Below are 27,913 nucleotides of genomic sequence, written 5' to 3' on the forward strand. Positions count from 1 at the left end.
CGCCCGACCCTTACCGTAACACAAAAGCCATAAATAAAGCAAGTCTAGATTTTCCATAGGTTCTCACTGGGGCTCCTTTTAATTTTATATGTAGTTGCTTGTTTCTATCAAAACATGTGAATCACACCCTTGTTTTTAGTTAAATAAAACATAAAAATTAAATGCCTCACACCTCGCATATGTTAGAAATTTGATGAAAATCAAATAATTGATTTCATGTGGCCTATTATCGTTAATGTTGCATCTATTCATGATAAAGCACACTAAACAAGCTCGTCACATAAAAACATCAACATTTATCAAGCGAACATAATCTTTCTCAGATCATTATCTGTTTGGCTCAGAGCACAAAGGCCACATTAGAAGATTTGACTGCGTGTATTCCAGGAATGGGGAGCTTCTTAGCATACATGATTTTTGTGTTTATTACAGGTTCAGCCAGAGTGTTTACATGTGTTTACATGCGTTTACATCTGTACCGCCTGATAATATCAAAATATATCGGTTTGTAGTCAACGTACCTGTTTTCTTCATCATCACGGAACTGGAGGAAACTATTCATCACTTTCCGCTAAAAATAAACAGAGTAATTTAACTGATTTAACAATTGATGGTGGAGCTTTCAGCCTCAGTAGATACAAGGGGCGGTCGGGTAGCCTAGTGGTTAAAGCGTTCGCTCGTCACGCCGAAGACCTGAGTACGGTTTTACGCCGCTTTTAGCAATATTCCAGCAATATCACGGCGGGGGACACCAGAAATGGGCTTCACACATTGTACCCATGTCTGGAATCGAAACCCGGGTCTTCGGCATGATGAGCGAACGCTTTAACAACTAGGCTACCCCACCACCCAGGAAACACACAGTGTTACCAAACATTCATGCAAGGTAATCACATCCATTAGCAGTGAATGCAGACAGGTGTATCAACAGTTTGAGTATTAAAATATTAATAATAAAATTATTAAATATAAAATATTAATAATAATGTCATGACACTGTAGCTCACCTGGATATGTAGTCAACAATTTAAAATGTCTACAAAGACAGACACTTAACAAAGGTTGCGCTCACTGTTGAAAGTCAAATATATTTGTATAATATAATTTCTGCTTGTCATAAGAGGTAACAAAATGGATTGGGTGGTCACGCTCTGTGACTTGGCTGATTGTATGTCATCGCATCCCATTTTGCATGGATTGATGCTCATGATGTCAATCACTGGATTGTCTGGTCCATACTTGATTATTAACAGACCACCATCCTATAGCTGAATATTGCTGAGTGCGGGGTTAAACAACAAACAAACAAACAAACAAACAAACAAACATAAGTTGACTTTTACAACACACATGAGACACTGGGGACCTGTTCTGGGATCATTACATATATATTGTTGACATAATTGATGAAGCATTTATCATTTCTCTATAAGCCTAAAAGAAACAAAAGGATTGGTTCTTAGGCAATGGCTTCCAAAATATAGTGCATGTGGGCAGTGCTTTTTTTTTTTTTTTTTAGCCTGTGTGTGTGTGTGTGTGTGTGTGTGTGTGTGTGTGGGGGGGGGGGGGGGGGGGGGGGGGGGGGGTTGTTCTAACTAGTATGTGTACAAATATGTAACCAAATACCTACATAAATGTATTCCTTGATGCGTGAGATCGATGCTCATGATATTAATCACTGGATTGTCTGGTCCAGACTCGATTATTTACAGACCGCTGTCATATAGCTGGAATATTGCTGAGTGCGGCGTTAAACAACCAACCAACCAACCAACCAACCAACCAACCAGCCAACCTACATAAATGTATTCCTTGATGAGGGAAATACTGGAATACAGTATTTGATGGTGGACTTGGAATATTTAAGGAACTTTTATTTTTTTCAAAAATGGAAATAAAAACGAAACATGTGGCTAACCTTAAGATGATATGGGCGGTGCCTGAGAACCGAGACTATTTTGTTTTTTAGCCTAATACTCACCACTTTTGAGGCAGCAGTGTTTTCTATAAACCCTGACCCATGACCTGGCCGCCCCTTGCAGGTCACCTGGACCCCTAGGACAGACATGGGTAGAGGTGAAGTGAAATGGGGTTTAAGTTGAGATGAAATGGGGTTTAAGTTGAGGTGAAATGGGGTTTAAGTTGAGGTGAAATGGGGTTTAAGTGGAGGTGAAATGGGGGGTGAAATGGGGTTTAAGTTGAGATGAAATGGGGTTTAAGTTGAGGTGAAATGAGGTTTAAGTTGAGGTGAAATTGGGTTTAAGTTGAGGTGAATTGGGGTTTAAGTTGACGTGAAATGGGGTTTAAGTTGACCTGAAATGGGGTTTAAGTTGAGGTGAAATGGGGTTTAAGTGGAGGTGAAATGGGGGGTGAAATGGGTTTTAAGTTGAGATGAAATGGGGTTTAAGTTGAGGTGAAATGAGGTTTAAGTTGAGGTGAAATTGGGTTTAAGTTGAGGTGAATTGGGGTTTAAGTTGACGTGAAATGGGGTTTAAGTTGACGTGAAATGGGGTTTAATGTCGAGTTCAAGATAACTGCCCTTACATAGTGATGTCCTTGCACATGTATGTGGTTGCTTGTACTAGTCCAGACTACCACCAGTTATAGTGCTAGCACACTGAGATACCATGCCGCAGTTCAACACGAATACCCCACTCAGACACAGTATACTGACTCTGAGCTGACCAGTTCTTGTTTTAGCCCCTTAATGCCAAGCACCAGGCAGGGAAACAACAAGTACCATGTTTTAAAGTATTTTGGTAAAACGTGGTCAGGGGATCGAACCATCGACCTACCATTCTCTGAGTAATATGGTATGATGGTTGAGGCGGTATGGATATGAGTAGAATCTAATTAAAGGGGATTACCCTTTTACTTGTTAAGACAATATAACATAAAAAATGACTTGAGACTCAATCATCCAACTTTGATTTTCAAACTCTAAACGTGGGTAAAATATAATTTTTTCATGGAAGACTTATAGTAAGGTCAATTCAGCAATACATGTGTATCAAGCTCCAAGATATTAGCTTTGAATTTATGATTTAATATTTCTAATCCTGTTTAAAATTTGATATTGCATACAAACTGTCTCGTTCACTGATAATCATAAATCATAAAAACGTCATTTGCAAAATTGGCAGAGACATAATTTGAGACAAGAATTCTAACTGTGTGCATAATGAGACATTATAGATACCAGTTTTAAAAATACACCTTGTCTGACAATACATTTGGCACCAGTTGGACAAACCGTTGCTTTGGCAACAACATCGTCTAACAAACATATGCATGTATTCTAATGGTGAAATTCTGCCACTATGAAAGTCATCGTGAGTGCACAGGTTTGCTGCCTAGTGCAACCCATACAATCACTGTCAATGGTAGACGGGCGAGTGTTTGTCAATCAATTATCCTCTCCAGGAAGCAGCCCCCAGGGTCTGATTATCAAAGGATTGAACTCATCAAACCTCACACAAACAAATCACTGAATTAGTGGGACACAAATATTGAATCGTTTTTTTTCATTGTGACTATTGCAGCGTTACTAGACACACAGAAATAGTGTTTAGTCAGCGGTGGGAGAGTAATAAAACATTTACTATATCAGTACCATCAAATGTATAATTGCTCTTTACAAATACATCGTCATAACACCAGGGTGCTGTTGTACAAAGTAGTCTTAGCACAAAGGTGATCGTAACTCCCATACCTTACGACAGACTTACGACAGTCGCAGCACTAATGCCTCAGTCACGTTTGCTCTACGGCCAGGATACGGCAGCTGTAGCCCCCCTGAAATTGAGAGATACCTACAGCGGCTGCAGACGATCTGCGGTGGCCTTAGGGTCGCCCTAGGGCGTACATGGACCTTGTGTTTGCCGTGCGGCTGCCCTGTGTAGTGGTAGCCTCTGTCCGCACAGGGGGCGGTTTGGTAGCCTAGTGGTTAAAGCGTTCGCTCGTCATGCCGAAGACCCGGGTTCGATTCCCGACATGGGTACAATGTGTGAAGCCCATTTCTGGTGTCCCCCGCCGTGATATTGCTGGAATATTGCTAAAAGCGGCGTAAAACCATACTCACTCACTTACTCCCTGTCCGCACGGTTTCCGTATGGTCCCACTGTGGCTACCTTGGTATTTGTCAAAAACCTACGGCCGCTGCAGGGATGCCCTAAGGCGACCGTGCGTCATCACTTCAAAGGCTGTACGGCAGCTGCAGGTTTTCTGTCTCCACAAATTCAAAATATGCCGTGCGGCTAGCCTAACATATGTGACTGCTACAGTATGTGACAGTGGGAATGCTATGCCGGCCCTATAATTGCTATTGGCCATAGATATTTTAGACCCCGAGGCTGCCGCGCCAAATGTGACTAGGGCATTAGGTCGTTTTTTACACAGCACCATGGTCGTTTTGTACAACAGCACCCTGGTCAATTTCTATTTTTTTATTATATATTTATCAATATAGTAAATATATAGCCTTGAGGTGTTTAAGTTGGTTTTAGGTTGTGTTTTCTGCAAATTCTCCCAAAGATCAGATCATATTTAGGACTTCTTGTACAGATTTTCTGTTAATATGCCAAGATGGCAACAAAATAACTCAAATTATTGGGGATTTATTATAAATTCCCACAACCTGAAATGGACCTTGGTCTTTCTATTTTCAACTCCGGGGAATTCTTAACGTAAATATTTTGGGGTCCACAGCAGGAACATAGAGGCCCACGCTGGCTAACCTTGATTGCCGAGGAATTTACTGAAGTATTTATGGAGGAAAATCAACCAATGACACTATGAACTGAGAGAGAATTCCTCACTCAAATAGTACCATCAGTTAAACATACAATCTGCAATAATGATTCGAACAGCCATCCTCAATCACATTCCCCAGGACCAGCAATGTACATTATTTGTATCAGTGTTAAACTTGTATGTACGCAGGACACAGTGCTCCGCATCTGGTGAACCCTTCGTTCTCAATTTAGGTCCTCTCTCATCAGCAGATGTTTTTATCATTTGTAAAACAGCACAGACAGGGTGTAGACAAGGAACTGCTTCATCAGAAGTGCAAATGCACAAAAACAACCGTGCCAGACATCAGTCACAGTGTCCTGACCTTGAACCAATGGATGGTTATGTCACACACTTCAAGGAGATGTAGAATATTAAAAATACTTGGGGTAAAAACTACTCCAATATGCAGTCAACCATGAAATACCTCACTTGTTTCTAAAACAGTTCCCATGATATGTTACAAAAAAAACAAAATTTGATTGATTTCAAAAATGCGTTTTTCAACCTTTACTTACTAGTTTACTGTAGTTTACTTTTAGACAGGATCTTATAGAGGAAGTAAATAGAAAATGCCTTTCAATCTAAACTGAAAGATTTAATGTTTCTTTTTTCTTTTCACAGGCAAAAACATTTTTATCTGGCCTTATATTATTTACATTTTTTCAGATGACAAAATGCTGACTTCTACAGAAGCCTTTAAGGGCCATTTGTTTTTTGTTTTTTTTCGAAACTATCTTGAAATTTCAAGTTAGTATCTTGAAATGTAAAGAAAAAAACAAATGGACCTCGAAGGCTTCCATAGAATTCAATTCAATGCTTCAGTGTTCATATTTCTGTATCAATCTTCCAAACACCAAGAACAGAAAATATGTTGTTCCTACTTTCTCTTATCAAGCAAAACCTAATTTCTTTTGGTTCATAGATGAAATTATCTAATTGAAACAGGCAAAGATAAAAAAATAACAAAAAGCAGAATTCAATTAAATTCTTTTCTTTTGTATGTTTTAAAGGTCCGATCCATACATTTAAAACTTTCATAATATTTTTTTTCTCATAATTCTGAACTGATCTTGAAGTCAACAGGTATTTTTGAAATAATATCCAGAATAGTTGCTTATTAATTCAGGTCAGGGCCTGACAAAAAAGTACTTCCAGTATGTCCACTTAAGGCTAAAAAAAATAATAGTCTTGGTTCTCAGGCACAGCCCACATCATCATAAAGTTTCCATTTTAAAAAAACAAAACAAAATCCTGAAATATCCAACGGTTGTCAAATACTGCCTTCCAGTATTTTCCTCATCAAGGAATACATTTATGTAGGGAGGCCCTTTCCCAGGTTGATTGTACACAACTGTTTATTTGGTTACACAATTGTTTATTTCATTACATACTAGTTTGAACAACACCCCCTCCCCCCTTAAAAACACCTGCCTGCACTACTTTCAAAAGCCATAGTCTGAGAACCAATTCTTTCATTTTTTAAGCCTAACAGCTTAGAAACTCTGTACAACAAGCAATGAAACTTTTCTGATAATCATATTGATTCCTGAACCCATCACTTACACCACATGGAGCGCTCGCCGTAGAACACACGGAATTCCTTCCCAGGGTTGGCAATCCCTGAAAACAATTTTAAATACATCATGATGACTTTATCCAAACCAAACACTAGGATGGGAGAGTTTAACTAACTGAAGACAGGTCAAAGACTTCAGTTTGTGCAGAGGGCTGTGTAACTTGTGCCATTATTAAGTGTCCTCCCACTAACTGATCAACTCAAGAGGTCTGCACCTGGAACAACCATATTGCCCACTTTCTCTCGGATTAAAGATGAAGTGGGAAGAACATTGCATGTGATGTGATACGTCTCCGTCACTGCCGGTTCACTGCCAGACTGTATCATATGTACTGGTACTATTGCAGGTGAAGTGTTTTATAGGCATTGCTTAGAAGTTGATGGATGAAGAAGATGCAATTTAGGGATAACTTCTTTATTTACTGTAAAGGTGACGTTTCAGTATAGATCCTTATACCATTGTCAAGCATCCTTGCAAATTGTGTCTACTTGGTACTGAAGGTGAGTTGTTTCCTTCATCTCATCCATTGATGTTTAGGAATGATGGTGTACTGCTATAAAAGGGTTTTCCTTAGTTTTTTAAAGCTATGAGTGAGTGAGTTGGGTTTAATGCCGCTTTTAACAGTATTCCAGTTATATCAAGCGTGTCAGCTTAATGTGGGAGGAAACCTCGAAGTGATGCAGGTCTCAGATGTTTACCACTTCGGTGAAACCCACGAGCACGGGTATGGTGCTGACAAACCTAGAAACATAATCAAGGCGAACCGGGATTCGAACCCACAATCATAGGTTTCCGGCGTGCCCCAGGGACGCAACTCTGTACAGCGAATCGCGGCACCTTAGATGACTGGGCCACCCGTGCCCCCTTTAAAGCTATGAAATATGTCAGAGTTAAACAGATTTGTGGATTTATACTTTTTTAATATTGAGGGAGTGAGTTTGGTTGAACACCGCTTTGAACAGTATTCCAAATTATATCACGGCGTGTCAGCTAAATGTGGGAGGAAAGCCTGAAGTGATGCAGGTCTCAGACGTTTACCACTTCGATGAAACCCATGTGCACCCTTTTCATCAAAGATGAAGTGTGATTGAGTAGGGTTGTACACCATGTTAGCTTCTTTGTTGTTTAATGCTCTTGGTAATATTCCAGCTATATGACGGTGGTCTGTAAATAATCGAGTCTGGACCAGACAATCCAGTGATTGACATCATGAGTATCATCCCAGGTTGTTGGGACACGATGACACGTAATCAACCGAGTCACTGGCCTTAGCACCCAATCCACAAAGTAGCCTCTAATGACCAGCAAAGGTTGCTGGGGATTAACTCTTTCCTGGAGTCCCCATGGATGGTCCATTGAAAGCAGTATTCCGGGAATAGGACAGCAAGAAGGGACTTCACATTTTGCTCCTCTGCGAGAATCAAATCTTGTCCAGATTTATCTTAACCACATGGGACGCTACCTCATCATCCATATTTCCATCTTCCCGAGGCAAGGGAGTTAACTGACTATAAAATCCAATTTCCACCCTTGCCGAACTAGGCTGGTATTATGGAGTTACGTTTTGTCTGGACTAACGAGTCTATGTATAGTCCAATCAAATTCGCGCACCGAAATCGAAATCCGGTTCGTAAACTGTCGTGCAGATTTCGATCGATTGCAGGATTTGCAAGGCATGTGCACCGCCAACTCGTTGTCAGCAGATACTTTCCAAATCCTTTCATGTTTTTAATCAAGGTCCTCACGCGAGTTGATGCATTTCACAATGTGAGACCCGTTTATCACAATATAGATCTTGATAATCGATCAGATCGTCCTGACTGGGCGCCACCTTTTTGTGTGAAGCAATTGCAAGTGATACGAGAGGTGGAATCTGATTGGTCCATAGGAGAGGCTTAGAAGGGACATAATTGGTAATAGCCACTGGTGGCGCAACGATCGAGCCCAGTAATTCCAGCCTAGATCGGCAAGGGTGGAAACTGGACTTTTAAAGTCAGTTAACTCCCTTGCCTCGGGAAGATGCCATATTTCATACAGATGCATCTTGTTTAAAAAAGATTTTTAGAGTTTGTTCAAAAGTTTGCATAAATATGAACTTAAATAATTCAGGATTTGTATTGTACCAAAAAAGTATTTCCATCAGTACTGACAACGTACCTTCATCTAAAGCATAAGCAACGTTTAACTTTTTGAACGCCTCATGTTTCACAAAAGCAGCCATCGGCTTACTCCCAATCTCTTCATCTGAAACAACAGGAAGATCTTGGACAATTAAACTGTAATTGTTTACCATTTAAACATTTAGGACAATTATACCATAGTGTTGCAGATATAGGTGCATACGGCCTATCTGATTCATTTATAAAAGTTGGGGAGTGAGCTACTTCCTGGGAGTGACCCCATCTCCATCATTAAAAATATATCTGGAGTCAACATATCCACTGTGTCTGATAGGAAACAACAGTAACTATCATTTCTCAATTTATCATACCCTATGGAAAACTAAACTTTATGGATATTGGATAACAACTTCTAGTTTATTGCAAATAGTGACGTTTCCATGTAGATTCTGACACCGTTATCAACCAGGGCCCCGTTCTTCAAAGCGATCTTAGCGCAACGATGATCGTAAGCCTATGTTAAAGAATGAGACTTACAATCACCTTAGCACTAAGATCGCTTTGGGGAACAGGGCCCTGGGTGCTGTTGTACAAACCAACCTTAGCGCTACGACTGTCGTAAGTCTATGTTAATGTATGGGAGTTACGATCACCTTAGCGCTAAGATCGCTTTGTACAACGGCACCCTGGAGTGACATGTCTTTATATGGAATAAAACAGAAGTTGTTATCCATAAATTTGTACGTTCCTTACTTATTTGTCAACTTCTAAAATGCCAATCAAACAGTTGATATGATACCCTCTTATACACCATGGAAATGTTGTGCTTTGTCCAGTGTCTTTACTTGATAAAGAAACCATATACACATATCATAAGAATCAAACATCGAACATTCATTCTCATATTCCCCGCCAATATGACATGCCCGGTTGTGTGCAAGGCAAGAAATATTGTATGATCAAAATCAAAGTCATTGCTATGGAAACTTGAAAAATATTTTTTTGTGTAAAATCCCAAACTGTCAAAAGGCACCAGTTCACCACTAGACCTATCTATGTGCCAAGTTTAGTGGAGAAATATTGTACGTATTTCAAGATCAGCTCTGGAAAGGAACACTCCTGCCATTTTCAATCTAAATCAAAGTCGTTGCCATGGAAACTATAATGTTTTTTGAATTTTTTTTCCAAAACTATCAAAAGGCACCAGTTCACCACAAGACCTATCTATGTGCCAAGTTTGGTTTAAATATCTCATGGCTCTCTCTCGTTGAGTTCTGCTCCGGAAATGAAATGTGAAGGAAGGACAGACGGACAGATGGACAGCACCCATTCCTATATCCCCCTCCCAGTTTGTGACGGGGGATAATACTCAGGGTGGATCAGCAGACTTCTCAGACACGGTTTCCAATCTACTGACCTGAAGAGAATGTGAGGTGAATGTCTCTCAGACACTGTTTCCAATCTACTGACCTGAAGAGAATGTGAGGTGAATGTCTCTCAGACACTGTTTCCCCTCTACTGACCTGAAGAGAATGTGAGGTGAATGTCTCTCAGACACTGTTTCCCATCTACTGACCTGAAGAGAACGTGAGGTGAATGTCTCTCAGACACTGTTTCCCCTCTACTGACCTGAAGAGAACGTGAGGTGAATGTCTCTCAGACACTGTTTCCCCTCTACTGACCTGAAGAGAACGTGAGGTGAATGTCTCTCAGACACTGTTTCCCCTCTACTGACCTGAAGAGAACGTGAGGTGAATGTCTCTCAGACACTGTGTCCCCTCTACTGACCTGAAGAGAATGTGAGGTGAATGTCTCTCAGACACTGTTTCCAATCTACTGACCTGAAGAGAATGTGAGGTGAATGTCTCTCAGACACTGTTTCCCCTCTACTGACCTGAAGAGAATGTGAGGTGAATGTCTCTCAGACACTGTTTCCCTTCTACTGACCTGAAGGGAATGTGAGGTGAATGTCTCTCAGACACTGTTTCCCCTCTACTGACCTGAAGAGAATGTGAGGTGAATGTCTCTCAGACACTGTTTCCAATCTACTGACCTGAAGAGAATGTGAGGTGAATGTCTCTCAGACACTGTTTCCCTTCTACTGACCTGAAGAGAACGTGAGGTGAATGTCTCTCAGACACTGTTTCCCCTCTACTGACATGCAGAGAATGTGAGGTGAATGTCTCTCAGACACTGTTTCCAATCTACTGACCTGAAGAGAATGTGAGGTGAATGTCTCTCAGACACTGTTTCCCCTCTACTGACCTGAAGAGAATGTGAGGTGAATGTCTCTCAGACACTGTTTCCCCTCTACTGACCTGAAGAGAATGTGAGGTGAATGTCTCTCAGACACTGTTTCCCCTCTACTGACCTGAAGAGAACGTGAGGTGAATGTCTCTCAGACACTGTTTCCAATCTACTGACCTGAAGAGAACGTGAGGTGAATGTCTCTCAGACACTGTTTCCCCTCTACTGACCTGAAGAGAACGTGAGGTGAATGTCTCTCAGACACTGTTTCCAATCTACTGACCTGAAGAGAACGTGAGGTGAATGTCTTTCAGACACTGTTTCCCTTCTACTGACCTGAAGAGAATGTGAGGTGAATGTCTCTCAGACACTGTTTCCCATCGGCCTTCAGACGTCTGATAGCTTCCAGGTATCTGGAGGAAGAGAATGATGGTGACTGGTCCGGCGACATAAGTTGTTTTATCAGAGAAAATCTCTGAACATTGCAAATTTTGTTTGGGTGATCCAACCAAAAGCAAACTAAAATATTGAACACTTGCGACCAGTCTCTTCAGAAGTTTCAGACAGACTGACAGACAGACTGACAGACAGACTGACAGACAGATGACAGACAGACTGACAGACAGATGACAGACAGACAGACAGACAGATGACAGACAGATGACAGACAGACTGACAGACAGACAGATGACAGACAGACTGACAGACAGACCGACAGACAGATGACAGACAGATGACAGACAGACTGACAGACAGACAGATGACAGACAGACTGACAGACAGACCGACAGACAGATGACACAAAAATGCCATGACATAAGCTCACTTGACAGGTGATCTAAAAAACTATTTGTCAGTCATCTGGGCATGTCTGACAATTTTCATAATAAACTTTCGATTATTTTGAAACATTTATATTTGACATTTACAAGATCTCTATTTCATCCGCTACTTTAATTAGACAACTTAGCTCACTATGTACTCTAAATAATAAGACATATATTTATGCAACACGATGTCATCATCAACATTTCATGCATCTGTTTACATTACGTCCCACCATCACTTTGAAAACGCATATTCGATTTCTCGTAATATTTGTCAAAATGGTTCCAAAAATCAAATTAATTTGTTCTGGGTATATAGGCATCAGATAATCAAACACAACAATGTCGTCATATGGTTTCGAATCTTATACGATGTGTTTCGTGGTGGATTTTTTTAGCACAACAATTATTTTCTGATTTCGAGATAAAGTTGATGATTCGTTTTCACAGTGTCTCGACATGCACATGGCCAATAAGCGATGAAGAAGTGATGCACGTCAAGTTAGTCAAGTTATGAGTGAGTGAGTGAGTTGGGCTTAAAGCCGCTTTTAACAGTATTCCAGTTATATCACGGCGTGTCAGCTTAATGTGGGAGGAAAGCCTGAAGTGATGCAGGTCTCAGACGTTTGCCACTTCGGTGAAACCCACGAGCACAGGTATGGTGCTGACAAACCTAGAAACATAATCAGGGCGATCCGGGATTCGAACCCACAATCATAGGTTTCTGGGGTGACCAAGGGACGCAACTCTGCACAGCGAATCGCGGCGCCTTAGACGACTGGGCCACCCGTGCCCCTAGTCAAGTTATGAAATGAGACCTCAAACTCCTCAACGAAGTCAAATGAGTCCAACTCTGTGTATGAGTTATGTGTGAACCTACTGCTGTCGATATTGAAGTGATGTATGGGGTAGATGGTCACAAGGCTGTGACATGTTTCACGGGAAACATTGTCGTTTGTGCTGTGTAATCGTATAGGTCTGTGAACTCTCTGGAACCAAGTTGTGGCTTGACTTGTTAGTTAAAACATGGAACAGCCGTATATGTATTCATGTTTGAAGCAATGTCATCAAAATCAGATCTTAGTTCTCGCTATCGCCAGACAAAGATCTGAGGACATCCCATTACGGGTCACGTCAGAACGACCTTTCATCAGACCAATCAAAGCGTCGCTTACCAGATCGTGAAAGTGACAGTTAGAATGTGTTTTCTGATCATGCAACCTCGTAAACGCAAACATGGGGTATTCCGAACGACAGTTACAGCCCGTACGACTTTGATTCCGTCAAAATCATTCGCTTCAGTGGGAGAAACATTTGAACGAAGGAGGCGTTGCACAGTACGTGGGGAGCACTGCCATACAATCTCAACCATATATTAGACTTTCCGGAATGTTCGTTTGTTCAGTTTTCAAAATTTTAATCGAGAACTGTGTCAACATATTTTTCCAAGCGTAGTCTGAAATGGAAGTCGCCATTTTTGAAACGAGTGCTGTAAAGCTCAAGAAAGCTGCTTTCTAATTGGCTGATGTCGACTTCTTGTTAGTCATTTCAGTGGTCGGTCAAAGTTCCTGAAAGGTTGTTCTAGCGTGACCTGTAATGGGATGTCCTCAGATCTTTGTTTAGCGGCAGCGAGAACTTTTAATGAGATTGTGTTTGAAGGAGCAATGTTGTGATCAAGTGTTGACAAATGATGCTATAAAGACTCAAGTCCCTATGTCAGGGAATATTTATTAATCACACCATGCACTTGTTTTTCAACAAAATGTGATGTCAATGGCCAAGGCAGTAAATACATTAAACGCATGACAGAAAAATAAAGTTTCAATGCTGAATAGGGATCCATGGGAACGGTTTAGATGAATACGAGTCCCAACGTCAAACACCCGAGTTCCCAACCAGGGGAGATAACTCACATCTTGTTGCAAACATGGAAGAAAAACAATGCAGCTAGTCTCTGGACATATTTTCACAAAATGTTGATCATGTGGAATAATACATTTGAAATCAGGTACCCGAGGTCGGGTTTTGAGACATGGGTCCTTAAGTACATTTTTATTCAGTCAGTGAAAACCCTCATGATGAAAACCCAATTTAACGAACAAACATCCTAGTGGTACTGCTGCTGTTTTGTGAAAAAGTAACAATTTCCTGAAAAGCTGAGGAGGATGTTAAAAATATTGTATACACAAAACCACCCAAGGAATACTTACTGAATTGAAATGCATTTCATATCCTGGAATAAAAACAAATATTGTATTGTAAGTTCAATTTGTCTGTAAACAACTCAATGTCAATATGACACAAACAAATAAAGAACTCATTGTTACAGACTAAATAAAAAACAATACATCCATATGCATTCACTGTTTTTCCTGCAAAATCATTTAAAGTCCTTGTAACAGCTGTGATTAGTCAATATCCTTTTCAAACAAGGATTGAAATTATCATACTTCCTTATTATACAGCGTATGGTCAATGTATTTTAACAGTCACGGAAGTGCTCGTGTGTATTGAATTACATACCTGTGACCCTCTCGCTATGATATCTCCATTGTCTGTCTTTTCAGCACTGAACGGATCAACTTTCCATTGCTCCTGTAAGTAACACTTTATTTACATATAGTTCCTCTGTCTTTTCTTACTTTCCCATCACCTAAGAGTGAGTGAGTGAGTATGGTTTTACACCGCTTTTAGCAATATTACAGCAATATCATGGCAGGGGACACTGGAAAATGGGCTTCACACATTGTACCCATGTCAGGAATCGAACCTGGGTCATCGGCGTGACGAGCCAATGCTTTAACCACCAGGCTACCCCACCACCTTCATCACTTAAGGGGGCGGTCGGGTAGCCTAGTGGTTAAAGCGTTCGCTCGCCACGCCGAAGACCCGGGTTCGATTCCTGACATGGGTACAATGTGTGAAGCCCATTTCTGGTGTCCCCCGCCGTGATATTGCTGGAATAGTGCTAAAAGCGGCGTAAAACCATACTCACTCACTCACTCATCACTTAAGAACATCTATTGATTTAACACTGCTTTGAACAATACAGGGTTGTATCTACGATTTCAAACTTATTGACTTTGGCAGACAAATTGAGGAAAATATGTTTTTATTTTCGGACATATCTTACCATCGAATGTAATAATAAGATACTCAATAAGATAAGTAAACCTCTTTCTCTCGCATGGTCTTGTTATAAGTCGAAAACAAGTCACCTCCACCAAACCTCACATTAGTAATGACTATATTTACATGAAATAGGAAATTATTAATTTCCATTTGGGAATTTTTCCTGAAATTATTGCTGCAGAATTTGGGCAGAATATCCACCGAGCTGGTCTAGATGAAGTCCTGCCGCTTTTAGCAATATTCCAGCAATATCATGTTGTGGACACCAGAAATGGGCCTGACAAATTTGTACCCATGTCGGGAATTGAACCCGCGTCTTTGGCATGATGAACGAACGCTTTAACCACAAGGCTACCCGACCGCCCCTAATATCAATTATGAGATAAAGTGTAAGAGTAGTGTGGAAGTAGGGTCGAGGAAGTGATCAGGTCGTAGACATTTTGGTATGGTCTTTGGCATGATAACTGGGGTACAACAAGGAATCGGTACCATGGTCAGCAGAAAGGAATAGCCAAGGGAAGCAACACTTTCATTATTTAAGAAATGGGATCATGATGACAGAGTGAGTGAGTGAGTATGGTTTTTACGCTGCTTTTAGCAATATTCCAGCAATATCATGTCAGGGACACCAGAAATGGGTTTCACACATTGTACTCATGTGGGAATCGAACCCGGATCTTCAGCGTGACGAGCAGATGCTTTAACCACTAGGCTACTCCTCTGCCCTCACGATGACAAGGCATAGATGAGTCATGTTAAATGATTACAGATTTATCAAGGACTAACAACTAAATGCCAATTCAAGTAAATAGAAAAAAGGATATATTTTGTCCAAATCTAGTTCTGATAAAGTCTGTCTTTCTTATATACACACTGCCAAAATAAACGAGAACCGTAGAAACACATAGAGAAGTATGTACGTGAAAAAGACATGTTTCCGATGTGTACCACTTCATGACAAAACTAACAATCAGTCAAGTGTTACCACAGTGTCTTTGTTCTTATCACGATATGCTGCACATGATTTCCAAACTTTACACGCCAATCCTGCACGAGACAAATGGTGCATCTCGAGTCATGGATCTATGACGTCACATATGATACGTTTATGAGAATCGGTTCACACAACATGCCAGTATGTTCGTTTGTGCATCGAATCAATCTAATATCTCTTGACTATGAGTCATTCTTCATACATTAACCAACATGTATGATATTCACATTTTTTATATTCATATGTCTTATAGATCCCTTTCTTTTTATTTCACCAACCTGTAGATTGTTTGATATGATCACTTAAAAAAATTTTAATGTATATTTTAAGTTTCTTTTAACATTTAAGAATATTTGTTTCCAGTTTTCAGTTTTTTAGGCTTGGTGGATCTGTAAACCATTTTTTTTCCAAAATTATTTCGCAACTTGAATTCCAATATCGGCGGATCATAGGCTTTCAGACATATACGTTTCAGGACAGCCATTGTTATCACGATGACTCGCGCTATAACAAGGGGTGTGGCTTCACAAAGACATTGTAAATACTCAGACGATGACCTGTTTTTAAGATCAAGTCATCTATCATAACTGAATGAGATGTTTTACAGTTGTTCTAGTGATTAAAGAGAAAATTAAAAATGTTTCTAAAGGGTCCAAAAACCCATAACCTGGGGATACCGTATTTGACGTAATAAGCGCCCCGCTCTAATAAGCGCCCACAGCGATATTTGCTAATATTTTGGCTAGTGAACAATCCAAATCAGCACCCTTTCCGATTGATTAATGTACACAAGACTTATTTATTCGTGTATAATACGCACTCGTGTGTTATATGCACCCTTAATTATGGGCAATTGAAATCTGGAAAATATATCTGTCGTATGTCAACATTTCAGGCTGTCAGCATAAACCACAAACTTTATGATCTTTCAACTTTTTTTCACCAAATTAATATTCTACTAAGAGCCCCTATTTCTAATTTTGAGAGCACCCTGGGCGCTTATTACGTTGAATACGGTATATTGCCCATATCAAGCAGTGCCCCAGGGCACACTCACAGGGAAGACGGGCACCACATCCACGTGGGAATGCAGCATCAGCGACTTCTGCCCCGGGTCCGTCCCCCTCCACGTCATCACCACAAACGGCTTGCCGGGCAGAGCCTGCAGAGTGAAGATGTAGGGTTACAGGACAAACATGGATCAGTCACATCTCACAGTTCACCAGCCTACCTGTCGCTTATCATGCAGCAGGACATATAGTATTTCCAATTCATTATATTTATAAACCTGCCATAACACAGTGTCCGAAATAACTGCCAGCCTGCCTGCCCGTGGCTGGTAATTTTTCTGTCTGGCAGATAATTTTAAGACTAGTTACGTATTCAGTTTTATTATATCGCTTTGTAGATTCTCAAGTTTGCATTATTTCAACTTAATCAAGACGTGAGTTGTCTTTTTGTTTTTGCGATTTTTGGGCAACACTGATGGGTTACATGCTACCTTCAAGGGTCTAGATTGTCTACTTATTGCTACCTTCAAGGGTCTAGATTGTCTACTTATTGCTACCTTCAAGGGTCTAGATTGTCTACTTACTTGCTACCTTCAAGGGTCTAGATTGTCTACTTATTGCTACCTTCAAGGGTCTAGATTGTCTACTTACATGTTACCTTCAAGGGTCTAGATTGTCTACTTACTTGCTACCTTCAAGGGTCTAGATTGTCTACTTACTTGCTACCTTCAAGGGTCTAGATTGTCTACTTACTTGCTACCTCCAAGGGTCTAGATTGTCTACTTTCATGCTACCTTCAAGGGTCTAGATTGTCTACTTACATGCTACCTTCAAGGGTCTTGATTGTCTACTTACATGCTACCTTCAAGGGTCTAGATTGTCTACTTACATACTACCTTTAAGAGTCTAGATTGTCTACTTACTTGCTACAATCAAGGGTCTAGATTGTCTACTTACATGCTACCTTCAAGGGTCTAGATTGTCTTCTTACATGCTACCTTCAAGGGTCTAGATTGTCTACTTACTTGCTACCTTCAAGAGTCTAGATTGTCTACTTACTTGCTACAATCGAGGGTCTATATTGTCTACTTACATGCTACCTTCAAGAGTCTATATTGTCTACTTACTTGCTACCATCAAGGGTCTAGATTGTCTAATTACATGCTACCATCAAGGGTCTATATTGTCTACTTACATGCTACCTTCAAGAGTCTATATTGTCTACTTACATGCTACCTTCAAGAGTCTATATTGTCTACTTACATGCTACCTTCAAGAGTCTAGATTGTCTACTTACATGCTACCATCAAGGGTCTAGATTGTCTACTTACATGCTACCTTCAAGAATCTAGATTGTCTTCTTACATGCTACAATCAAGGGTCTAGATTGTCTACTTACATGCTACCATCAAGAGTCTATATTGTCTACTTACATGCTACCTTCAAGAGTCTATATTGTCTACTTACATGCTACCTTCAAGAGTCTATATTGTCTACTTACATGCTACCATCAAGAGTCTAGATTGTCTACTTACATGCTACCATCAAGGGTCTAGATTGTCTACTTACATGCTACCATCAAGGGTCTATATTGTCTACTTACATGCTATCATCAAGGGTCTGTATCGTCTACTAACATGCTACCATCAAGGGTCTATATTGTCTTCTCACTTGCTACCTTCAAGGGTATAGATTTCCTACTTACTTGCTACCATCAAAGGTCTATATTGTCTACTTACTTGCTACTATCAAAGGTCTATATTGTTTACTTACATGCTACCATCAAAGGTCTAGATTGTCTACTTACTTGCTAACCTCAAGGGTCAAGATTGTCTACTGACTTTCTACCCTCAAGGGTCTATATTGTCTACTGACTTTCTACCCTCAAGGGTCTATATTGTCTACTTACTTGCTACCATCAAGGGTCTAAGATTGTCTACTTACATGCTACCATCAAGGGTCTAAGATTGTCTACTAACATGCTACCTTCAAGGATCTAGATTGTCTACTTACATGCTACCATCAAGGGTCTAGATTGTCTACTTACTTGCTACCATCAAGGGCCTAATATTGTCTACTAATATGCTACCATCAAGGATCTAGATTGTCTACTTACATGCTACCATCAAGGGTCTAGATTGTCTACTTACATGCCACCATCAAGGATCTAGATTGTCTACTAACATGCTACCATCAAGGGTCTATATTGTCTACTTACATGCTACCTTCAAGGGTCTAGATTGTCTACTTACATGCTACCATCAAGGATCTAGATTGTCTACTTACTTGCTACCATCAAGGGTATAGATTGTCTACTTACTTGCTACCATCAAGGGCCTAATATTGTCTACTTACTTGCTACCATCAAGGGCCTAATATTGTCTACTTACTTGCTACCATCAAGGGCCTAATATTGTCTACTAACATGCTACCATCAAGGGTCTAGATTGTCTACTTACATGCTACCCTCAAGAGTCTAGATTGTCTACTTACTTGCTACCATCAAGGGTCTATATTGTCTACTTACATGCTACCTTCAAGGATCTAGATTGTCTACTAACATGCTATCATCAAGGGTCTGTATTGTCTACTTACATGCTACCATCAAGGATCTAGATTGTCTACTAACATGCTACCATCAAGGGTCTAGATTGTCTACTTACTTGCTACCATCAAGGGTCTAGATTGTCTACTTACATGCTACCTTCAAGGGTCTAGATTGTCTACTTACATGCTACCTTCAAGGGTCTAGATTGTCTACTTACTTGCTACCTTCAAGGATCTAGATTGTCTACTTACATGCTACCATCAAGGGTCTAGATTGTCTACTTACATGCTACCTTCAAGGGTCTAGATTGTCTACTTACATGCTACCTTCAAGGGTCTATATTGTCTACTTACATGCTACCATCAAGGGTCTAGATTGTCTACTTACATGCTACCTTCAAGGGTCTAGATTGTCTACTTACATGCTACCTTCAAGGGTCTATATTGTCTACTTACATGCTACCATCAAGGGTCTAGATTGTCTACTTACATGCTACCTTCAAGGGTCTAGATTGTCTACTTACATGCTACCATCAAGGGTCTAGATTGTCTACTTACATGCTACCTTCAAGGGTCTAGATTGTCTACTTACATGCTACCTTCAAGGGTCTATATTGTCTACTTACATGCTACCATCAAGGGTCTAGATTGTCTACTTACATGCTACCTTCAAGGGTCTAGTTGTCTACTAACATGCTACCATCAAGGGTCTAGATTGTCTACTTACATGCTACCATCAAGGGTCTATATTGTCTACTTACTTGCTACCATCAAGGATCTAGATTGTCTACTTACATGCTACCATCAAGGGTCTATATTGTCTACTTACTTGCTACCATCAAGGATCTAGATTGTCTACTTACTTGTTACCATCAAGGGTCTAGATTGTCTACTTACTTGCTACCATGAAGGGCCTAATATTGTCTACTTACATGCTACCATCAAGGGCCTAATATTGTCTACTAACATGCTACCATCAAAGGTCTAGATTGTCTACTTACATGCTACCTTCAAGGGTCTAGATTGTCTACTTACCTGCTACCATCAAGGATCTAGATTGTCTACTTACATGCTACCCTCAAGGGTCTAGATTGTCTACTTACTTGCTACCTTTAAGGATCTAGATTGTCTACTAACATGCTACCATCAAGGGTCTAGATTGTCTACTTACTTGCTACCATCAAGGGTCTAGATTGTCTACTTACATGCTACCTTCAAGGGTCTAGATTGTCTACTTACATGCTACCCTCAAGGGTCTAGATTGTCTACTTACTTGCTACCTTCAAGGGTCTAGATTGTCTACTTACATGCTACCATCAAGGATCTAGATTGTCTACTAACATGCTATCATCAAGGGTCTGTATTGTCTACTTACATGCTACCATCAAGGATCTAGATTGTCTACTAACATGCTACCATCAAGGGTCTAGATTGTCTACTTACTTGCTACCATCAAGGGTCTAGATTGTCTACTTACATGCTACCTTCAAGGGTCTAGATTGTCTACTTACATGCTACCTTCAAGGGTCTAGATTGTCTACTTACTTGCTACCTTCAAGGGTCTAGATTGTCTACTTACATGCTACCTTCAAGGGTCTAGATTGTCTACTTACATGCTACCATCAAGGGTCTATATTGTCTACTTACATGCTACCTTCAAGGGTCTAGATTGTCTACTTACATGCTACCATCAAGGGTCTATATTGTCTACTTACATGCTACCTTCAAGGGTCTAGATTGTCTACTTACATGCTACCATCAAGGGTCTAGATTGTCTACTTACATGCTACCATCAAGGGTCTATATTGTCTAGTTACATGCTACCTTCAAGGGTCTAGATTGTTCAAGTACTTGCTACCTTCAAGGGTCTAGATTGTTCAAGTACTTGCTTTTAGTCATGGTTTAGGTTGGCTCAAGTTACTTGCTACTAACTGTGGCCTAGATTATTGACATCTTGTTTCAGACCTTGGTCAAGATTGCCTAATTACTTGTGAATGGACAGTATGTAATTGTTTCTCCAATTTATGTCTACCATCAATGATCTTACTTATCTAAACACTTGCTACCACCAGTACCGGCCATGGTCAACAGTGCAATAAGGAAACATCTGCAGAGCTTGCACATGAGGAGCGTATGCAAAGAAAGGCAGATTCTCCCTGTGTGTCCATATGCAGATAACCTTTCTCCGCAATATTTGATTTAGCTGAGCACAACATTAATGCTTGGATTTTATCAAAAACAAGCAATTGTTCCTGAAAATTCTTGAACAAAATAATATTGCTTCAGATTATTGAAAAAAAAAGAAATTGCAAGCCACATCAATTACCTAGTTGCAAGGAGTTTTTATCAAAAAGGGAATCAGGCTCATAGTTTGAAATGGAAAAAAATATCTGGTTTTATAGCTGTTGATTAAAAAAATCTAATCTTGATACAAAATTTTAAAGTTTTTAAAAAGACACATTTTCAAAAGGTTTTAATTTTAGTTCTATAAATATTTCATTTTTATGATAGCATCAGTAAATAAGTTTGTTTTGATAATACTTTAGTTATATCTGTGGAATAAAAACAACAACATTGCTTCTAATTTTTTTATTTTACATTTTTTTATTTTTTTTAATCAGCGAATTGTAAACCAAGTATCAAATAAAATCTGGCATAAGGATGGATCCTTTTGTTTTTTCAAAAATAAAATGCTGAAGTTTTAGTAATTATTGAAAGATCCAAATTAAAGGAACTTTATGTCAACACTACTAATATCCAGGGTGCAAATTTTAAGCGGTAATTTCAGAGCAACAAATAAATCATGCATCAAGGTCAAAGTGCAAAGGTCACTACTGACAGCACAGCAAAAAAGAAGTGTGTAGAGCTACTGTTGTCACTGCCTTGGTCAGCAGTATTACAGTTACCGTATTCGACGTAATAAGCGCCAATGGCGATATTTGCTAATGTATTGGCTAATGAACAATCCCAATAAGCACCCCTTCCGATTGATCAGTGTACAAAGGACTTATTCGCATATAATACGCACTCGTGTGTTATATGCACCCTTAATTACGGGCAATTAAATTCTGGAAAAATATACCTGTCGTAGATAAACATTTCAGATTGTCAGCATAAACCACGAAATTTCTGATCTTTCAACTCTTTTTCTTCCACCAAAATAATATTCTAATAAGAGCCCCCTATTTCTAATTTTGAGAGCGCCCTGGGCGCTTATTACGTCGAATACGGTACATATCACTGCACTCTGTACAGTCCTCAACACTGGCCAACACGAGCTGTCGGTTGATAGGACACCTCGGATGGGGGGATAACTGATGAGGATCTCTTCTGACCTAGAAACCCCATTTATATTGAGAAAATTTACAAATACATTCACTTTCTGATTATGAAATTAACAAAACTTACCTCCACAACTTTGCATTCTAGACCAATATCCTTTGCTAGATCTGACAGAAATGCTGTAGTTTCGCCTGCAAGAATTGTTAGACAATAGATACATTTCTGTAAGGCTAAAACAAAAGAGGAAATGTGTCTCGAGCATTGGGGAATCATTTTTATTACCAGTGAGAAAAAAAGGTTAAAGTTGATATTTTCTGCGTCATTTGAAACTCACATTGTGTTAGAGCTCAGTGTGTGTCCAGTTGTTTGTTGATATTCTTATTCCATTTGTTTTCAATAAAGTCAAATTAAAAAGGTCCTTCGTCGCTTTTGAAAAAAAAGCCCTGAGAAACATTCATATTTGAGATGTCAGCGGAGGAGGGGGGCACGGGTGCAGGCATAATCATGAGCTGCCAAAAACATGACAGGTTAAGGGGGGAAATTCATTGAAAATATTTTTTAAATCTTTTTCGATAACTTTGCCAAAAAAATATGATCGCGGTAGATTTCATGAGTACAAGGGCAACCACTGAGAGAAGGTTGTGAAAAAACATTGCACAAACATTGAAGAAGGAAAAACTTTTCTAATTACAATATATTATAATACCATATGCAACGTAATAAGTGCCCCGCTCTAATAAGCGCCCACGCCGATATTTGCTAATATATTGGCTAGTGAACAATCCCAATTGGCACCCCTCAGATTGATCAATGTACACACGACTTATTTTTTCGCGTATAATATGCACTCGTGTGTCATATCATCCTTAATTATGGGCAATTAAATTCTGGAAAAATATATCTGTCGTACATAAGCATTTCAAGCTGTCAGCATAAATCACAAAATTTATCTTTCAACTCCGTTTTTTTCATCAAAATAATATTCTAATAAGAGCCCCCTATTTCTAATTTTGAGAGCGCCCTTGGCGCTTATTATGTCGAATACCGTAGACCTAATGTGTTACAGGGCTCGATTAATCTTTATAAATCATGTGCCAGTGCAACCTATTATCGAAAAATGTGACATAATATTTATGTCTTCAGGCACCAAGTGCATGGAAAACAAATTATATTTTTTCATTTAAGTTGTTTAGCAGTTTGGTCCACTTTTGTTTGTTAGTTTGTTTATTTGTTTGTTGCTTAACGCCACACTCAGCAATATTGCAGCTATATGATGGCTTTCTGTAAATAATCAAGTCTTGACCAGACAATCCAGTGATTGACATCATGAGCATTGATCCATGCAATTGGGGTCGATGACATGCATCAACCAAGTCAGCGAGCCTGCCCACCCAATCCCATTAGTCGCCTCTTACGACAAGCATACCGTATTAGACATAATAAGCGCCCAGGGTGCTCTCAAAATTAGAAAAAGGGAGCTCTTATTAGAATATAGTTTTGGTAAGAAAAAAAAACAGAGTTGAAAGATATATTCATAATAATAATATAATAATATTGTGGTTTATGCTGACAGCCTAATATGATACAAAAAAAAAGTCTGTGCGTATTTTACACGACATATATATTTTCCAGAATTTAAATACCCATGATTAATGGTGCATATAACACACGAGTGCGTATTATGCACAAATAAATAAGTCTTGTGTACACTGATCAATCGGAAGGGATGCTAATTGGGATTGTTCACCAGTCGATACATTAGCAAATATCGCCGTGGGCGCTTATCAGAACAGGGCGTTTATTACGTCGAATACGGTAGTCGCTTTTTAAGACAAGCATGGCGTTGGTTGTTTTGACTCCAGCCACAGAAATTCGCAGCTGTACACAATAAACATAACTTGCATTGACCCATGTATCCTTCGGGGTCACTAAAAAACATGTATAGTCGTATTTAATTGTGCATAGGTGCTAATCCCTGTGCTTCAACCGGAGTGGAAGATTTCACTGGCAACCGAATTATTATTGACATAGCTATTATACACAGGAGCAAGCGTGGTCTGTACTTGATTCTAGGTCAAGGTAAAACGAAGCGAACTAAGACTCAGCGCTAAGACATGTTCATGCATATATCAGTCACATGTAGTCGCTGATCGAGGGATTGAATAAAGTAGGCGTGGCTTCCATTGAACATGTGTTTGCTTGCTCTTTTTCTTATAACATAAACACGTGGAGCGCATGGGAAGAAAGACGGATACTTACTGTAATCAGGTTCTGGCTGCACGGACTTTATCTTGAGGTAATTTCTGAAAATTGTCACGGCTGGATTTTCCATCTCTGTTACTTGTTGTAGCTGTTTAACTGGGACAGTTATCAGTTTACTATAGTGAAACAACGGCTTTGAATTACCTCCCCTGTTACACAAGCTCCTTCACAGCGCGTGACACCTTCGTTATACTCTCGGTCACATCGCTGCCACCAAGCTTCTTTCCAGTGCGTGACACCTTCGTTACACTCTTGGTAACATTGCTGCCACCAAGCTCCTTCCCTGCGCGTGACACCTTCGTTACACTCTCTCATAATATAGAGAGCTCCGCGAACGGGCTATCGCTGTGAGGAGCTTGTGCTGCCACCAGTGTGGGCGCGGCCATTACAAGAATCTTGAAATTTGCCCTCCTACCCCAAATGTCGTAACGTTCATAGTTTTGTTTATGTTTTGGGAATGCCATCATATTTCATTTTGAAAAGGTTTACGACTGACCATGTTTTCCAGATGAATTTACTTTGTTTTCTTAATAATCAGATTGGTTCGAGATTGCAGATTAACGGAAAATCAACCAACTTTTACATTCTTACTATATCAATTACATGATAGTTTTAATGAAATAGAAATTCAAATTGACAAACAATGAATGTTATTTAGCAGCGGCAAGTTTATTCGGTGTCACGACAGTTGTCACTTGTTTGTAAACATAACGGTCCGTCGGTTGCGAGTTCAACTCCAAGCATGGTTGTGGCCACCTATCACAGTGGGGAGTTTTGACTGGTGGCAACGATAGTTTTGAGAGCTCCGCGAACGGGCTATCGCCGTGAGGAGCTTGCCTGTTAAAGTACCAAGGGAGATAACTCTTGTTCAAAGTTTTCTTTTTTGAAAATTCTTTGTGGCCAGTCCCATTTCTTGGCATCTTTATTTATCTCCCGCAACAACTATTTGTTGTTGTTATAATAACAGTTAGTTGGAAACTTATACTATATAGAAAATGTTGATATTGTATATAATTTAATTTCGCCATCCATGTACATACAGTCATGTTGATCTTTCTTACCAAGGGATCTCATTTGTCTTACAGTCAGTATGTGTATGGTTAGTACATTAAGGGTTAACAGTGTGTATTACCTCCGATTTCTCACCTCGAAAAGCTGCAAAACTGCTGATGTGGCGTAAAACAAAAATATTCACTCACTCCTAACGAAGACCTGATTTCTTACTATTAGGTTGGATTTCTTTCAGTGCGAGAATTCAGTACACAGACGTTACAGACCAATACCCTAAAAATGCCTTTCTTGGCTGTCAGTACCCGCATGTTTTGTGACAATATCCCAGATGAACATATAGTCCCTGAAATAAAGTCGCGTATAAGAATACATCAAATTTATTCCACAAGCAAACCCACCCCTGACAGGGAGTTTCATTTGGTCTCATACCAAAATACGTTAAAAGATGGTACTTATTCTTACCCTGCCTGGCGTTCGGCATTACGGGGTTAAAACGAGGCCAGGTCGGCTCGAAGTCAGTATGCTCTGTCTGAGTGGGGTATTCATGTTAAACTACGGCATGTCAACTCATTAAAAAGTATATATTAAAAAGTATAAAATCGACATTAGTCCGGACAAGTACAAGCAGCCACACACACGTGTATGCACGTCGCTATATAAGTGCAATAGAGGCAACTAACGGGATCAGGTGGTCAAGCTCGCTGACTTGATTGATGCATGTCATCGTATCCCAACTGTGTGGATCGATGCTCATGATGTCAGTCACTGGATTGTCTGGTCCAGACTCGATTATTTACAGACCGCCGTCATATAGCTGGAATATTGCTGAGTGCGGCGTTAAACTACAAACCAACCAACCACAAGTCCATAGGGGGCGGTGGGTTAGTCCAGTGGTTCAAGCGTTCGCTCGCATGCTTAAGGCCCGGTTTTAATTCCCAACATAGGTTCAATATGTAAAGACCAGTTTGTGTAGTTCCCCGCCGTGACGATTCTGGATTATTGCTAAAAGTACGTAAGACCCCAGTTGTCCGCTCAATCACAAGTCAACCATCGCTCCGTGTGCGACTTAGACAAAAGCCACACAAAGCCTCCAATAACTGTTATAAGTTATATCCTCGGACGCCGCGCCAAAACGGTAATGAAAGAGAACAGTTAAAAGGCTTTCGTAATCTGAGACCATATCACGAGCTTACGCTAGACTAGACACACTGCTCCAAATCATTTCAGTCTATGATGCTAACAGTGGCAACAATTAAAGGTATTGTTAAAGCTATTTCCTTCCTCAACAGTCACCGACTTTGACAGGCTTCGCCAAGAATTGCCGCTAGGTGGCGGTATCAAAGTTGAGGAATTTCGTCTCGGTAATCACGCGAACTTTTGTTTGTGTAGGAAATGTGATACAGTAAAGAATGTTTAAATAACAGTAATTATTGGTGAAGAATGGCACAAGAAACCGGCGCAAAGAAGGGGCTACACAGAGTGCAAAGCTTCGTTTAATGTAACAAGTATACTTTTTTCGTTTAGGACTTGAAGGACGCAGAGGTTTAACAATATTTAAGGGTAAGTAATTTTGATATCTTTAAGAGCATAAAATATATTTTTTTCCATTGCATAAGTATAGATCACCAAGTTTTATTTTGTTTATTTAATACAATCGAATTAACGGTATACGTGTACAGCATTTGTCATGAATGAAATTTGTGTCGCACTTAACTAACATAATTAAAAAACTTATAAATGATGTTTACGTAGCTGTATAAAAAAAAGAACTTGAGTTTATATACGAAACTATGCTTTACGATGAATTGAACATAAGACGAGTAAAATTACACCCCACTTTCGTCTTCAGTTCGTTTTCGAATGTATATATATATAATATATATAATATACATATTATTATTATATATATACCCCACTTTCGTCTTCAGTTCGTTTTCGAATATATATATATATAATATATATAATATACATATATATATATATATATATATATATATATATATATATATATATATATATATATATATATATATATATATATATATAAATAATGTTTTCATGCGTGAAACCGGTTGAGTAAATTATACAGCTCATCTTTGGACTTTTGTAT

The 27,913-nt window shown here is 39.6% G+C and overlaps 2 protein-coding genes across 4 annotated transcripts in view; one reads left to right on the top strand and one right to left on the bottom strand.

The window, feature by feature from the left end:
• LOC124133831 (aminoacylase-1B-like) overlaps positions 1-25,085 on the bottom strand; it is a 38,347-nt gene extending 13,262 nt beyond the window's left edge. The window contains exons 1-10 of one of the 2 annotated variants that reach the window (XM_046498373.2): positions 24,790-25,085; positions 22,657-22,721; positions 16,749-16,853; positions 14,089-14,160; positions 13,776-13,798; positions 11,075-11,151; positions 8,529-8,615; positions 6,358-6,414; positions 1,982-2,055; positions 522-571 (exon numbers count right to left, since the gene is read on the bottom strand). In XM_046498373.2, coding sequence (XP_046354329.2) covers positions 522-571; positions 1,982-2,055; positions 6,358-6,414; positions 8,529-8,615; positions 11,075-11,151; positions 13,776-13,798; positions 14,089-14,160; positions 16,749-16,853; positions 22,657-22,721; positions 24,790-24,862 — 683 coding nt within the window. In that variant the 5' untranslated portion in view covers positions 24,863-25,085. The remainder of the gene's footprint in view (positions 1-521; positions 572-1,981; positions 2,056-6,357; positions 6,415-8,528; positions 8,616-11,074; positions 11,152-13,775; positions 13,799-14,088; positions 14,161-16,748; positions 16,854-22,656; positions 22,722-24,789) is intronic. The other variant, XM_046498372.2, reaches the window with a different exon arrangement.
• The window catches only part of LOC124133830 (orexin receptor type 2-like), a 156,599-nt gene that overhangs the window by 69,946 nt on the left and 58,740 nt on the right, over positions 1-27,913 (top strand). Inside the window, exons 2-3 of one of the 2 annotated variants that reach the window (XM_046498370.2) lie at positions 14,133-14,162; positions 27,328-27,363. The gene's annotated coding sequence lies outside the window, so the exon portion shown is untranslated. The remainder of the gene's footprint in view (positions 1-14,132; positions 14,163-27,327; positions 27,364-27,913) is intronic. The other variant, XM_046498369.2, reaches the window with a different exon arrangement.

The sequence above is a fragment of the Haliotis rufescens genome, unplaced genomic scaffold (assembly GCF_023055435.1).
Source record: "Haliotis rufescens isolate VD_foot unplaced genomic scaffold, xgHalRufe1.0.p SCAF_16, whole genome shotgun sequence".
Lineage (NCBI taxonomy): Eukaryota > Metazoa > Mollusca > Gastropoda > Lepetellida > Haliotidae > Haliotis > Haliotis rufescens.